Raw genomic sequence first — 16749 nt, 5'->3', positions numbered from 1 at the left:
ACCTCCATCTGTCTAATCTTATCTCCCATCTTCCCCCTTTAAAAACTCTGTTATTCCAGATAAATAGAATACTTGCTCTTACTCATATGTACCCTGTTTTTCTGCCTCATGTAACCTTTAATATTTAATATGACAATATTTTCAAGGAACACAATACAAAAGTTTGTCACAGGAAGAAAGAGTGATTGCTTGTGTGAAAGTATGAGCTTGAATTTTAAGAAACTTATGTTCAATTTATGAGCATTTAATTTCTCTCTTGCTCAATTGCAACACACTTCGGCTTACCAAAAAAAAAAAAGTTTGGTCATCATTTTCCCATTATGTCACCCTCACAATGCCAAAAGGCCCTGCCATCATTACCTGAAAGCTATAAACTTGAATCATGGTCTTCAAGCAGAGTGTGCAGACCGTAGGGTGCACAAGATACCCATTGAGTAAAAGAAAAAAAATTAAAGCTTCTATTTACACTTATTATCTTCCTTACTTGAATTTCTTTTGTAGTATATGCCTCATAATTTACATCATACATTCTTAGAATAGTCATAGATATATATAATTTATAAATAAATGCATTAAGGGTGTTTGCTGAAAATCTGTTTACCAATGGTACACGCAACAAGATAAGTTTAGAAATCACTGGTCTAGAAAGTTAGGGCATTTGAAAAATCTGTGGGTTTAGAAGTAGAGGGCCAGAAGCAGACAGTTTAGAGAAATATTTAGGGATGTACCTAAAAACCTAAATACCATGTACTGTTTATGCAGGATAAATATGTTTTAATTTATAACCAACTTTCAAGGAAATGTTGAAATGTAACTGATTTGTAATTTGGAGACAGCATACATCTGTTTTAGATTTTTAAACAGGGAATTTTGTCCTGACTAAAGTAACTACAGTAAATATTACATTAATATAAAAATTTCATTTGGTAAAAGCTAAAAGTATTTACTTCAGTATATATATAATTAATCATAATTATTCATAAAGAGCATTTATTGGAGCCAATAATGTGATGTTTTACACAAGACACTGCAAAAAAAAACAAACAAAAAGGAAAAACAAAAACAGGCCTAGGAAGTGAGACTAGTCATGGAACTAGACTAGCAAGCACTATCCTGGGAAATGGTGTCAGCTCACATTACACAACTAAATGAAGTAAACATTCTCATAACAGTCACTATACTTAGCAATTTTTTTTTAGTTTTCATAAATATACTTAACATAATCCACTCTATTATTAGCTTTTGAAGAATGTATAATGTTTCTATAACAAATTAAGTTCTAAAAGTGAGTAAAGGTTTCATAACACAATAATGTATTTCCTTTAATAGCAGTGCACCCTATAAATCTTTCCTCTATAGAGCACAAAATATATATACAAATCTTAAACTGATTCTCTATAGTTTTTCTCGCTATTATATTAATATAAAAATCCAAATGAGCAAGAATCTCTAACTCATGACTTAGATTCTGAGCTTGTAGGTTGCATGCAAATCCCCTGGGGTTTGCATAAGATTATAAAAATATGCAGGTCGAACTTTCCAAAATGTCTGTCTCCTAATATGACATACAGAGTGACTGGGGAACTCTTCACACATGGCTCAGCTCTATCATTCTTCTTAAAGATGGGGTTAGACTCAGTTCACAGAGAAAGTGGGGAAGAAAGACAAAAGAAGGTTTTCTTCTTTCTTTGCAAACCAATATCATTATGCCCAGTAAAACTAAAAGAACAAAATCAAAGAAACTATGAATTCATGTGTTCCGAGAGTCTAACGGTAGCAAGATCATCACAAACTATGAGGGATTTATCAAAGCATTCCTTCCCCTACACATGCATTGAGAATAAAAGACCAGTGGACATCATGGAAAGAGCAAAGGGAGCTTGACGTTTGACACTGGCTGAATCCAAGATAGGATAATGCACAAATCCCATGCCTCTCAGGTACACACTGAACTGGCAAAGACAGATGGATTGTCTGCTTTCCCCCCTTACTTACTACACTCTGGCTTCCATTTTTCCCAAGTTCTTCCTCTGAAATCTTGCTCAAATTATCTAAGTAGTGGTCTGATATTGTATGGCACAAATCTTCAAAAGAATAATCCTTTTCTTGACAGAGCTTTATTTCATCCAAGAGTTTTGATAACTCTCCAGTCACTGTTTCACCTGTAAGAAGAGTAAATTTTTTCAGAAGTTTCAAGAAAGGCTACTTACTGCTAAAAATTAACATTAAATAAGAAAAATATGATTATCATGATAGAAGTCAAAATACGGCAAACAAGATTAAGTCATCAGAAAATATTCTGATGAAAACAAGGCACCAAACTATAATTAATACAAGAATATTAAAAGACAAAGAGAAATTTCAAATTTTCCCTATTTCTACTCCTTTTCAAAATGGAAATAAGTATTAAAGGTTTACATATACATGTTGCATAAAAGCATCTGGAATTACACTTCCTAAAGCTTCATTTATTAACAGCATTTAATTTTCAATAATCTTTTATTGGCATTATACTTCACTGACAGAATTCATTCAACAATTCATTAACAAATTTGAGAGAGTGCTGAGAACCTATTTCTTAGGTTCAATAAAAAGAAATAGTAGAACTTATTGAAACAAATAATTACATAAGAATAAATTAGAATTATGATATGTGATAAGGGAAAACACAGAAGGAACAGATAAATAATATGTATTATCTGTGAAAACATGAATATTTTGTAGGTTGCATGAAAATATTCATTCTTCTAATCATTCTCAGAAAGGTATTTTATACCTACAATTTATTCTTTAAAAAACCTCCAGGAGTTACAATCCAGGTATCAATAGTATTATTATGTATTAAAAACACATTTTAGACTGGGGCTGGCCCCGTGGCCGAGTGGTTAAGTTTGCGCACCCCGCTGTACGCGGCCCAGTGTTTCATTGGTTCGAATCCTGGGCGCGCACATGGCACTGCTCATCAAACCACACTGAGGCAGCGTCCCACATGCCACAACTAGAAGGACCCACAATGAAGAATATACAACTATGTACCGGGGGGCTTTGGGGAGAAAAAGGAAAAAAATAAAATCATTACAAAAAAAACACATTTTAGAAAAAATCTACTATGAAATAACCACTCCATGTAAATTTCATGACAGCATGGATTGGTATCTACTTTGCTCACTGCTGTATCTAAAGGCGAAGAAAAGTGCCCGACAAATAGCAGGAGCTCAGTAAAAGTTGACTGAATAAATAGATAAAATAAAGAGTATAAGATATAACTTAATACACTTGAAATTTTCACAAATGTTAGCCTTCTTGTACAAATTTGTACATAGAAGTCTAGAATCATTTCAAGGGCTTTATAACAAGCTACTCACTTTTGGTCTTTTGAGAAGGAGACTCAACAGGAGATGAAATGTGTGTTTCTGGTGTTGTATCTTCCTGCACATGTTCTTCGAGGACTGTTGATCTTCCCATGCCTTCTAAATATTCTGCGTGTATAAGTTTTTGAAATTACATACTTAAATTCATTTCTTTTAAAATCTTAACTAAACTTTATGTCTTCTTCTGGTGATCATTTTTTCATTCGTACCCTCATATCCTAGATATATCCTAAATTTTTAAAAGAACTTCAAAAAACCAAATGAACCAAAAGAACTTCATGATGAGCTATTAGTTTAAAGCTTTTTAATTAAAGTGAAAAAGATACTTTGGAAGAGATTCATGAACCCTTTTTCTGAAAACTAAACTTGTCACACTCTTTCCTTAAAAACAAATTCACCTGATGAAGATGCAATAACATCCTTAGTTTGCTTAAATATATTCTTCCTGAAGATTTAAAACTCTCTGAAAGATGCTTTGAATAGACTTGATCCCTAAACAGGGATGTCAGACCCAAATGGATACAACAGCCAGTCAGATAACATAAATGAATGAAGAGAGACTAGTTTATTTTATAATGGTATTATAATCTTGTAAGACAAGGATAATTGCATATTGAACTTTACGTCCACAAAGAAATAAAGTTCTTTCCCATTATTCTTGAAGTGATGTCCCATACTCAGCCTATCTCTCATTTTTCCAATTTTGATGAAGACATAATAATAATAGTATTAGCAGCTAAAATTTATGTACCCAGCAGTGTTCTAAGTATTTAATATCAATTAACTCATTTAATCCTCACAAAACTATGACACAGGCACTACTACTATCTTAGTTGTAAAGATGACAACTAAATGAGAAGGATTATTAACTTGGCCACGTCCATACAGCTAATAAGCAGCAGAGTCAGATAGATATGGGACGAGAAACATCTCACTTTTCTCTTAATCACAAGGAAAACAGAATCTGAATGCACGGATAAATGTCAACTAACGTTCAGCCTCAATAGTATAGAAAGAACAGAAAGCCTGTGGAGCATGGTTAACCAGAGAGCAAGCGCCCTATCTAAAGGTCGGCAATGAAGCAAAACAAAAGTCTGCATTTTTTTGAGACTCTGGAGTTTTAGCTGAAATCCTAGATTTTTAAATGTTGAAAGCTAGTTCAATTCTTATGGAAACACAGTGTGGACCAAAAGTACATGATCTAAACAGAATACACCTGCTATCTGCCAAAAGCACTCAGCCCAAGTGGCTAGTTTCTAGCCTCCATAAAGGATTAAACCAGTAGATTCCTCCTCATAGGGATCATTTACTTGGATTTCTTTATTCAGAAGGAAACTTTTTCCTAAAATTCAGTTAAGTTGTTAAAATTCAGTTAAGTTGTGCTCTCATGCCAACCACTTGTGATGTCAAACCATCCAAATAGTTTCTACCTAAGGGCAATTCTACTAGGCAAATTCTACCAGGAAAAGAAAGCAACTTACAATTTTTGACCCATGCAGTAATTATGTAAATTGAATTCCTCCTCCAGGACACAAATAGTAATTTTATCTACTATAAATCATCTTTATTGCAATAACAAACTTTTTCATAAGATTTAAAATGTACTAGTGACTTGAAATCCAGAAATGCAAAAAATATAGATAATGGGGCTCACATTCTAAAATTTGCCAACAATTAAAAAAATTCAAAGATGTCCCATATACTGTGTCACAAATTGGCATATTTAATGAATCTTGACCATTTAAGAGAACATAGATAGTTACTTCTACATAGTAAGATTTTCCTCTAAGTTGAACCAATGCAGTATGTTAAAAACTGTCTGTAATTATGTCATCTCCCCTTTTTGGTGGATGACATTTATTTTGATTCTCCCCAAAAGACGTATTTGTGCACAAGCCTGTTTTTTTACAGTTTAGTTAGAGGCAAAAGTCCAGCATGAAATATAAAGTACCCAGAGGGGGAAAGACTTATAAAAATGTTGTGACCACTTTTTTTATTTTTTAGCTTTCATTCAACTTGATTTGAATTTTAATTAATATGAAGAGCTACATTTGTATTCTTCTATGTTTATCTCTATACACACTTGACTTGCAATTAACTTCTTTATTGACAAGAAAATTGTAGGGGCCTGAACTTTCCTGAGAGGTTTTGGAAACAAAGACAGAAAAGAGTATAATGACCTCCTCTTTGGCCTTTGTTGACTCCTGCATCTACATGTCTCCTGCCCAACTTGGTTTTAATTCATATATCTCCCTGCAGGACAAAGCTGTTCTTCAGGTTCCTAACTGATATGCAATGAAACCCATGCCCGCCTCCCTCCTGTTACACTTGCAACCAATCTGTAACAATTATAGGGGATAATCACCACCAATAAGAGTTAACTGGAAAGAAAAGGACAAACATCTGGGTTTTTAAGGGAACATGCTACATGGCAGGCCTAATCACCAAGCAGAAAGGGAAAGCATTTAAATCTAAATTTTTCATAGAATTTTTACATCAAATGAGGAAGTATGTGATTCTGCAAATGAAAATGTAGTGCCTAGATGGTTGTCAAATCTTCCGTAGATCTGCAACTAACTACAAGTGTACTTAAATGACCTTTATCGAAAACAAAGGCTGGCAAAACTGAATTATCTTGCACTACTGGATTAGGGAGGAAATAATCTGTATTCTTTCAGCTAAGTACAATTTTGTTGTTGTTAATCCAGCATTTATGTACTAGCTCTACCACTTAGAATAGGACATATGAGTGTGAGCAAGTCACTTAGTCCCTTGGAGCTTCAGTTTCCCTCATGTGCAAAAAGGGGAATAATGATATCTGACTTATCTACCTTACAAAGTTATAGAAATCAGACAAAGTAATAGAAAATGCCTGAAAACTCTTAAAGCATTATTCAAATGTAAGATAATACTTCATCATCATCACTTTACAGGCTTATTACCTTTAAGTTCATAACTACATATCTACTACATGGGTTTTAAAAAGACCTTTTAATATCAAGTGAGTGAAAAAATACTTCAGCTTTTTAAAAAATAGTGAGTAGTTGGGGCTGGCACAGTGGCCAAGCAGTTAAGTTCGCGTGCTCTGCTGCAGGCGGCCCAGTGTTTCGTTGGTTCGAATCCTGGACGCGGACATGACACTGCTCATCAAACCACGCTGAGGCAGCGTCCCACATGCCACAACTAGAAGGACCCACAACAAAGAATATACAACTATGTACCGGGGGGCTTTGGGGAGAAAAAGGAAAAAATAAAAAAATCATTAAAAAAAAAAAATAGTGAGTAGTTGAAAAACAGAAATAAAACATTAAAAAGAACTATTATTTAATTTAAAAGTCTACCAGAAAAATACAAATAATAAGTTAATTCAAAAGTAAATATTAACTCAAAATCCAAGAGAAAACTATGCAGTTTTAATTTAATATTAACTTTAAGGCAAGCTCATCCATCATTCAGTACTGTTTACCTTGTAAGAGTGCTGCAATCTGGAGAGATTTCTGAGATGGATGTTCTTTCAGAATGTCTAAGACAGTTCTACCTAAGCTATCCTTTATGTTGGCATCAATTCCTGAAAGAAAAAGAAATACCCACTAGATGCATACCACTGGAGTGTCATCAGAAGATACTGTCAATATATAACTGCTCTAATTTCAAACATATACAAACCAAGCACTGAAAGTGATTTTTTTTAAATTAAGCTCTACACACACAAACACACACACACACACACACACACACACACACAATTTTAGTAAGAAAGAAGATGGGGTCGAGTGCTACCAAAGATTAGGAATATTCCTGATAATGAATTAACTCTTTAAGGCACTGGCCCAATCATTAAGATTGCTTTTTTGGATTATAGCTAGTTTAGGTTATAGCTAGTTAACTAAATGATTATAGCTAGTTAAGTAAATATTACACCATAAAGCTGAAAAATACTACTGATTCAGAATGTGAAATCCTAAAGGACAATGGTCATATGATTTATATATTCTCTGTAACGTGGTAAAAATATTTTTAAATTATAATAATGTACCAGGTAAGTAATATAAGAACAGTCTTAGAATACTTGAGTATTCATAAAAATTGAAAAAGTATGATTATTTTGAACTATTTTCCAAATACTACTTCTCCAAATACAGTCAAATATTCCATATTTACTTACACAAGATTATATTCAATGTCAGCAACACTCATCATCTACCTGGTGAGAAAAATTCCTGAAGCGTGTAACTGAAACATCTTTAAAATTATTTTAATTCTGAAAATATTTATTGTACTCAAGAACTTATTTTCATGTAGCAAATAGTTTTCAATGCCCCAAAAAAGTTTATAAACATTCCAAACATCTAACTGCAAACAAAGTCAGTTTTCAGAATCTGGCCTCAAGTATTAGTTTATCATAATAAGATTATTAACTACTTGCTTAAATTTGTGTAGGGATATGTGACCAGCACATATTTAATTGGTTACCTCAAATCATTTATTATATCACCGTGTTACATATCAAAATTAATATACACGAAATTTTTACTTTGTATAAGCACAGTCTTTGTATAATTTGAATATGTAATAGTCTGTAATTGTATAATGCAATAGTCTTGCTAATGTTTTCCATTTTATTTTTTTACTGAGGAAAATAAACACACTAAATATAGTCCATAACTCAAAAGACTCACATCAATTTCTACAAGCATGAATTTGAACCCATGCCTTTTGATCTTAAAAAAAAATCTCACCTCAGTTCCAATTTTATTTCATTTCAATCAGAATATAAATATGAGCACAAAGAAGCCTACTTTGTTGTTCCTTCAAAGCATTCCCTCTAAAAGGTTCCCTTTAAATCACTGCAGCTTACAAACAATAGCTACTTAGCTGATACAGTAACTAGAAGGAGAACTTACTTTAAGGATAGAGAACTCTAATTTCTGTTTACTACAGTTCACAATATAAAAACCTAGGGAAAGTATTATGTTCTTTAATAAGCCAAGCAACTGTCATAACTTCACAGGGATCAATTCCTCCCTCTTGTAGAAGGCAGAGATTTTTTTTTTCCTTTTGGTCGCTCCTCTAATATATTTTGATGTGATTTAAATGCATAAAGTTTCCATTTCCAAGAGCTTTTTACTAACATATCTACTGAGTAAACGAAGGCACACATTTATACCAATTTAATCTAAACAGTGAGGCGCAATTCTACATGCTATAAATAGAAATCTGCAAAATGGAATGAAGGCAAGAAATAAGGGTGATTGTGGAAAAAAAACTGTCATTTTCCTTTGTCTACTCTTCAAATAGAAACTGTATTTAGCAGAATAAGCTCCATGGAGAATCATGATAGTTACCTGTTTCTAACAGAACTCTCACAACATCCACCTTTCCAAACAAAGCTGCTTCATGAAGTGCACTCCCCTTTTCTGTCTGGAAAAAAAAGAAAAGAAAAGAGAGAAAGAAGCACAGTTGCGTTAGGAATGCTAACAGGTTAAAAAAATTCTGTAATTTTATGTATTCATATATATTCTCTATAATTTGAGCAATCCCTGACACAAAGGTTAGTGTGGAATAAGGAAGAGATTCTATAAATAACATTCAAAAGCTTGGGTCTGTGAAACACCTCTGCTTCTGAATAGCCATTTGACCGTGTTATGTTGGGAAGCTTCTCACCTTCTCCTAGCCTTGGTTGTTCTCAAGCATAAAATAAGAGTAGTGATGTCCACCTCAGGGAGCTTTTGTGAGTATCCAATGAGTTCACTCAATTCACGCATTGCTTGCATTTATTAAACATCAACATATTATATGCTGAGAATAGTTGAGGGGTGTTTTGAGATATGGAAATATGATCCTGACTCTTGTAATATTCACATTCTATTTGAGGAGACAGATGTATAAATAAATATTTATGATAAATGAAATCTAAACAAGCTAATGTAGATTACAAAACCTGGATGATCCTCTCCCTACTTTCCTCTCAAAATCCTCTCTTGCCCACTCCAACTCTCCCCCAAACCTCATACCCTAAGCTCTAGGCATATAGAATATTTTTGCATGGTGTAATTCTCTGTTTTCTTCCCCAAGGATCTCAAAGCCTGGTCTCTCTGCTTGGCAGAATCTAATTCCTAGCCCTCCTTATGTCGTCGTCACTATACCACTAGTTCTCAATCTTCAGCATAAATTGGAAGCGCCCAGAGAGCTTGTCAAAAACCAGATTTCTTTGCCATACCCCCAGAGTTTCTGGTTCAGTAGCCTGGGATGAGTCCTGAGAATTTCCATTCCTAACAAGTTCTCCGATGATTCTGAGAGTCTAGGGAGTACACTTTGAGAACTACTGACTCATACTGTGTCAAATCTCAAATATAACTTCATTTAAGAAGACGTCACTGGTTCCTGAAGTCTAGTGCTTTTCCTGTGTGCTTCACATAAATTTATAATTTCCTCATCGTAGCACTTATGATGCACATTACAATGTTATGTGATTATCTATTTCTCCTAGTAAACTATATACTTAGTGAAAATGTAGACCACACACATTTTTTCATCACTATATCCATGATGCCTAGCAAAGTACCTTGAAAATGTAGACATTTAAGAATTCTTTTGAGGACAAAAGGCAGAGGAAGGGAGGAACACAGCATGTAACAGAATTTGTGAGAATGCAGGGAAGGATTAGTTTCTGCCTTGAGGAGGATCAAGGAAGATTTCAAAGAGGAAACATCCTGAGCTATACCAATGTTGAGTGTTCAACTTTTTCTTTTTCTCCAAGAATTTAACAAATGTCTAACAGGCCTGCAGAGAGTGTGTGTGTGTGTGTGTGTTGAATTGAATAGTGTCATTATTGAAATTTTGTCCCCTTATACTAAAAGTGATCTCTAATGTAGAATTTTAATCTCAATCCAAAATAGAAATATCATTATAAATAATATATAATGTAATAACTTCTTTGATTAATAAAATCCAATTCTATAATTAACCCAATCCAAAGTGGTTTATGAATGCATTACTAGGAAGGCTGAGGATCAATGTGATCTGAATTTACATTCCAAAAGGCATGACTTAAATGCACATGAATTATAATTTTACTGGCATGATGTGTATAGACATTAATAAAAATAGAAATAAAAATTCTAATTTATAAATGTACAGCACTGTTCAGAAGGAGAAAGAAACAGAAAACTTATTTAGCTCCTTAACAAAAAAACATTTCAATCTGGGGCATAAGTAATTTATTTTTGCCATTCCCTGGAAAATATCCTTTGAAATAACCTAATTCTTGTCATTCTTTCTGTGTTTTTCAACCAATTGTCTGATTACTAATTTGATTTCCTTCAAGTTTTCACAAAATTTTGGACTTAAAATTAGAAAAACCCTTCCTAGAATAACACAATTTAAAATTCTTAAAAACTAAACAATATTTAAAAATACAAGGATGAAAAGCAGTAGAATCCCTATTCTGTAATATTCTGTAATATTAATTCTGTAATATTCTGTAAATTAAAAAAATATTAGAAATGGAATAGGGTTATTAGGAATGTTAAATAAATAAATCTTTAAAGATTTAAAGATTTAAAAAGTCTTATTATTAACTTAAAAAGTAATGACAAGTGTTATCATTACTACTAAAAAAACAATTAGAAAACCTATTTTAAAAACAGACGGGATTAGTGCCCTTATAAAAGGAGGAAGAGACACCAGAGAGCTCACTCTCTCTCTCATTCTGTTTGTTCACAGAAGAAAGGCCATGTGAGGACACAGCGAGGAGGCGGCAATGTACAAGCCAGGAAGAGAGTTCTCACAAAGAACAGAATCAGCCAGGACCTTGATCTCAGACTTTCTAGCCTCTAGAACTGTGAGAAAATAAATGTCTGTCGTTTAAGCCACCTAGTCTATGATATTTTGTTATGGCATCCCGAGCAGACTAATACAGAGGCAAAGGAAGAAACAGGGGAACCAGTTAGGAGGCAGGAGATGATCAGGACTTGGGCTATGGTGGTAATAGCGAAGGGAATGAAAATATGAAATTCTGGATATAGTTTGAGCACAAAGCCAATAGGATTTGCTAAGGAACTAAGTGTAAAATGTGAAAGAAATCCTGAAGTTTTGGGGCCACACAACTAGAAGGATAGTGATGCCTTTTGCTGAAGTGGGAAAGATTGGAAGATGGGCAAATTTGGGGACAAGGGGTTATAGAAGCTACATGTTCAGTTTTAGAAATGTTGAGTTTGAACACCCATTAGTCATCAAATAGAAATGTTAGTACGCAATTACACACCTAATTTAGAGTTCAGAGTGAGGTCCAGGATGAATAAATAAACTTGTATTTGTCAGGTAAAGACGTCATTTGAAGCCAAGAGACCCGATAAGGTCAACTAGGAAGTAAACACAGATAGAGAAGAAAAGAGATCTGAGTACTAAGCCCTAGGACACTCTGATGTTTAGAGATCAGGAAGATGAGAGCAGGTAACCATGGAATAGGGACATGATAGATTACACTATTGGCCCCTCTGTCATATGACTACAGTTCTTTCCACCTATAGGAGTGGAGAATATCTCCCTACCCTTTTGGGGCTTGGCTTTGAGACTTCTTTGAGGCAAAGGATGGTAAGTGACATGATGCAAACGAGGCCCAAATTGTGCTTGCTTGGTTGGACTTGCTCTCTTATGCTTAGGCCATGCACTGGCTAGTCCTAGGAGGAAGACAACAGACACATGGAGCAGAGTTGCCCAGGCTAACTTAAAGTATGAAACAGAACTTCCCCAGCTGACCTGCAAACACGTGAATGAGAAAAAAAATGTTATTGCTTACTATTGTACGTCACTGAGGTTTCTGTGTTTGTTATGTAGCAGTATTGTGGCAATAGCTATTACAGTGGGTTACAGAGGAATGAAAATAAAGCCTGGCTCAGGAGAGAGGGGTATGACTTTACAAAAGAGGACAGAAAACAGAAAGGCTTAACTTGTGAGCAATCCCTAGGGATAACAGCTTTGTGAGGCCTGGCAAATTTATCTAGCTGCCAGGCTGAATGGCAGGCATTCAAGGTCTTAGGCTCCACCTGAAGTAAGACTGAGAAGGAACAGCCAGTGAAGGAAATGAGAATCAAGAGATTGTGGTGTCTCAGATGTCAAAAGAAAAAAAAGCATTTCAAAGAGGAGGGAGATATCAACTTTGCTAATAATAAATCAAGTAAGATTAGGACTAAGAATTGGCTGTTGGATCTAACAATATGGCTGTCATTAGTCACCTTCACCAAAAGGGGGAAAAAAAAAGACTTTTAATAGAGCTGAGGGAGCCAGAGGGGCTTCAAGAGAGAATGGAGGGGAAAAAGTTGATACAAAACAACTCTTTCTAAATATGTTGCATGAAAAAGGTCAGAGAAAGGGGGTAACAACTAGAGGAAAATGTGGGTTCAAGAAAATGGCGTTTTTTTGTTAAGATGGGAAATATTACAACATCTTTGTGTTCTTATGGGAATGATACAGTTGAGAGGGGGAAACGTGGCATTAAAGGGAGAGGTATTTTTCCACAGCATTATATCCCAAGTAGACAAGAGGGAGTAGGATCCAGTGCACGAGTAGAAGAGCCTGCGTTAGAAATAAACCTAAAAAGTTCATTTAAAGCACCAGGAAGGAAAGCAGATACATGTGCATTGGCAAATGTGGTGGTAGAAATATGTGATTGCTTCTGTTTTCTTGTGAAGTAAAAGCAAAGCCATGATCACAGAAAGATAACAGGGAGGGAAACGCTGAAGTTTTGGAAAGAGGAGAAATTTTAAAATAATCATCTAGGGAAGTAGGAGAGTAAATGGATTATCAAAATGTAATCTGTCCATTTAGGCACATATTTCTCCTGCCACTATAAGCACTCTGAGAGCAAAAACTGTACCTTAACTCAGTTTTGAATCTTTAACAGCTCCAAGCTGGTAACTTGTACTCTTTATTATTAATTTTCTGTAATTTCACTTTCATTTCCTTTAACAATCAAATAAAATCCAACTGGCTTAATGTTATGCTAGTACCTTAACTGTTGAAGTATTAATAACAGAAACCTATAAGAAACACACACAGTTAAATCACCAGCATAATATGACACCATCACTACCTAGTTACCCAGAACCAAGTGAAATCCAAAGAAATAACTGTTAATTTCAAGAGAATCTGGCCAATTAAACCCTACTTTCTTAATATCTTAATATCACTGATTCTCTTTATTAAGAAATCTTTTAGCACTAACGGGTTTATAAGTAAATATAATACAAGATGCACCCAAACAGGAATTAAATTATTTTGCTCACTAGTTCAGATATAATTCAAAATTGCTCAGAGAGAAATGAAGCAGAAAACAAAATTTCTACAGAAAACAGTAACATAAATGCTACGTTTAAAAATATTTGCAATTACAAGGAAAAGACAAGATCCTCCAAAGCCATCTCTAAATTTTAAAGCATTATTCATAATAACTTGAACGTAATTAAAATCTAAAAGTGTATTACTGTCATTTACCAAATGGGATTACTTTTAATACTGCTAATTCCCAACTGGTTAACAAGAGCAATTTAATGAATATTAAAGCCACTCAAACAGTTTTAGGTTACTGTCTGGTATTATTCACTCTCAGCCAGTAAATCAACAAATATCTACTTCAAATTTGATATTAAAAAATTTTTCAGTGAATCTGATGGGAAAACTTGGTGACAGTTAATTTCAATAACATAATAAAATTAAATATTCACCAAAAAAGGTAATGAGACTAAAAAAACTTTTTTCTATGAACAAAGCAATAATAACAAAAGCAAAACACCAACTAAGTCTAACTGTACCCAGTGGAAGATTCCACTCATTAAGATATATTTTAGAAATATTTTGTCAGCTCTACTTCCTGGAAACTTTCAAGATGAAATCATGGAGTGAGCATCAATGAAAGAGGCATAGCAACACAAAACACTGCCCATGCTGCTCAGGCACCAGCCCTGATGCTTCTGATTAAGTGTTCACAGTAGTCTGAGCATATTGCCTCCGTTTCATTTGATATACGAGCAACAAACACAAATGCTGTCACGGGCCAAGTAGAAAATCAAAAGGAATGAATCTGGCAATGATATAAGATGGTAGAGAGAGGTTGGGACCTTGGAAGGTACATATACCCCATCCAAAAGCATTCAAATTCAATATTTTAAAGCACTCTTTTAACCAAATAATGCACATCTGCAAGCTAAATTGTATCTAAAATTCAAAGTCCTATTAGACTTTCAAGGTTCTCTTCAAATGTAACTCTATCAATGTCTCCTCAAGTCTTCCCTCCTAAAACATATTTTTTTCCTCACCTGTATCTCCATAGCCCTTTGTCCTAGTATTTATTTTAACATGCTGTGTATAGGAGTTATTCATGCAAGTTTTTATCTCCTCCACTAAATTTTGGGCAGAGATCTTTTTCTCTTTAATTCTCCAAAAACATAAAATACAGTGCTTTGTAGAAAAAAGAAGTACCATATGCATATATAAAATTTAATCCGAACACTTTTTCTTCTGGTCATGTCATGTAGTACAAAACGTAAAAAGATCTTGGCCACAGACATGAAGTGAGTTATTGATCTCAAATAGTCATAGTGAAAAATCCTAGGTTATAAAGCAGTCTGTGCAATCAAGTTTAGAAATATTCCAGAAGTGTTATGAAAGCAGTAAATCAAGATTAGAGAAATAAAACATTTCTACAATAAGCAACTAGTTTATCATTAAACATACTTTAAGAAAGTAACTTTGTGAGTCATCTCCAATAGTAAACATGTATCCATATCATTTCAATAGCCCTTTGAGAGGAAAGTTGTTTTTTTTTAATATGAGGACTAGAAAAAACCCTTGTGCTTATTTTCAAGACTGCCACAGTAGGAAAAGTAAGAAATTAAGGAAAAATATTACAAATGTCTAAACAACTAAATAATAGAGGCAAAGCTCTAATGAAAATTCTGATTCAGGGTGTGAGCCTCAAACCTAGGATTGGAAGGCCTAAGTTTTAAAACTTCAGTAAAAAACCCCCTAGAGACACTGGATTCAACCTCTCAACAGTTCCTTAGGAAAAGAAACCCCACAGTTGAACACTAATTCTACCTGGAATGTGTGGACTCTTTGAAAAACTGGCTGAATTTATTCCCTCTGGTATTCATACCCTTTTTATAATTCACACCCTCTTCTAATTGAGAGGTAGAGTCTGTTTTCCCACCCCTTGAATTTGAGCTGCCTTTGAGACGGGTTGACCAATCAAATATGGCAGAAGAGACAGTATGCTTGTTCTAAGCCTAGGCTTCTAGAGGCCTTGTATAATCCTGTTCTCTCTCTCTCTCTCTCAGAACCATACCACTGCCATGTGAACAAGCTAAATGTGGCCTGCTGGGTCATGAAAGACACAGGGCAGTCTCACCCGTTACCCCAGGCAATATCCAGTCAATCCCTGAAGCAAAGCCACTTTACTGACTTACAAGTGAACTCAGCCAAAGACAGAAGAACTAGCCAGCTAAGCTCAGACTAAATCGCCAACCCCAGAATTATGGGCTAAATAAATAGTTACGGTGTTAAGTCATTAAGCTTCAGAATAGTTTGTTATGCTTACTAATATACAGAGAAGGTCACAGTATGGCAGGAACCAAAAGAGTCTCTGGAAGATAAGAATGCTGCCACCAACTTGGAAGACAAAAAAACAGTGATAAAAGGAGAAAACGTTAAAAATTTTTTAAAAAGCTAACCTTGGAGTTGGGGCTAACTTGAGACAGATAATAAAAGCAGGTTGCCCTTTCCTTGTGGAGAAAGGAAATCTATCTGAAAGCTATCTGTCCTTCAAAGCTCAACTCAAATCACACCTCTCCAGTAAAATTTTTTCTGATTGCCCTTTGGGATAGTGACCTTTCCTTCGTTAGTCATGTATAGACAGTACATTACTGTGGAAAGAGGCTGGACTTTAATCAGTAGGTCTAAATTCACATTCTGGGTTTATCAGCTATGTATTCTTAGACGAGTTTCTTCAGTCTTCGAATCTGATTCCTCATCTCTTAACTGGAATTTAATAAACTCTCAATCCTATAGGACAGCTGTGAGAACTGGATTCTAAATGTGTCAACAAATTAAACACAAAGCACATACTCAAAAATGTTAAAGTGAACTTTGTTTCATTCATTCATTCATTCAGCTTTGACTGGATTCGTAGGTTATGTCAGGCTACGTGCTAGATACTGGGAGAAAGGAAACAATTACTAATGATACCACATACAACTGCCAAGCAGTAATAATTTTTCAGGTGTATAGCCCTCAGATTAGAATGAGGTTAGAGATTATGACTTATGTCTCTTCATATGGCCCAAGAGTGTGTGGCACAGTGTCATGAATTTAGTAGTTACAA

The 16749-nt window shown here is 34.6% G+C and overlaps 1 protein-coding gene across 1 annotated transcript in view; it reads right to left on the bottom strand.

Annotated features, from left to right (window-relative positions):
- ANKS1B (ankyrin repeat and sterile alpha motif domain containing 1B) overlaps positions 1 to 16749 on the bottom strand; it is a 1013016-nt gene that overhangs the window by 837060 nt on the left and 159207 nt on the right. The window contains exons 5-8 of the mRNA XM_046646005.1: positions 8717 to 8792; positions 6838 to 6939; positions 3366 to 3479; positions 1996 to 2162 (exon numbers count right to left, since the gene is read on the bottom strand). Of these exons, the coding sequence (XP_046501961.1) occupies positions 1996 to 2162; positions 3366 to 3479; positions 6838 to 6939; positions 8717 to 8792 (459 nt within the window). The remainder of the gene's footprint in view (positions 1 to 1995; positions 2163 to 3365; positions 3480 to 6837; positions 6940 to 8716; positions 8793 to 16749) is intronic.

The sequence above is a fragment of the Equus quagga genome, chromosome 19, assembly GCF_021613505.1.
Source record: "Equus quagga isolate Etosha38 chromosome 19, UCLA_HA_Equagga_1.0, whole genome shotgun sequence".
Lineage (NCBI taxonomy): Eukaryota > Metazoa > Chordata > Mammalia > Perissodactyla > Equidae > Equus > Equus quagga.
Note: the sequence above shows the minus strand (reverse complement) of the source record. Positions and strands in the feature narration are given on the sequence as shown.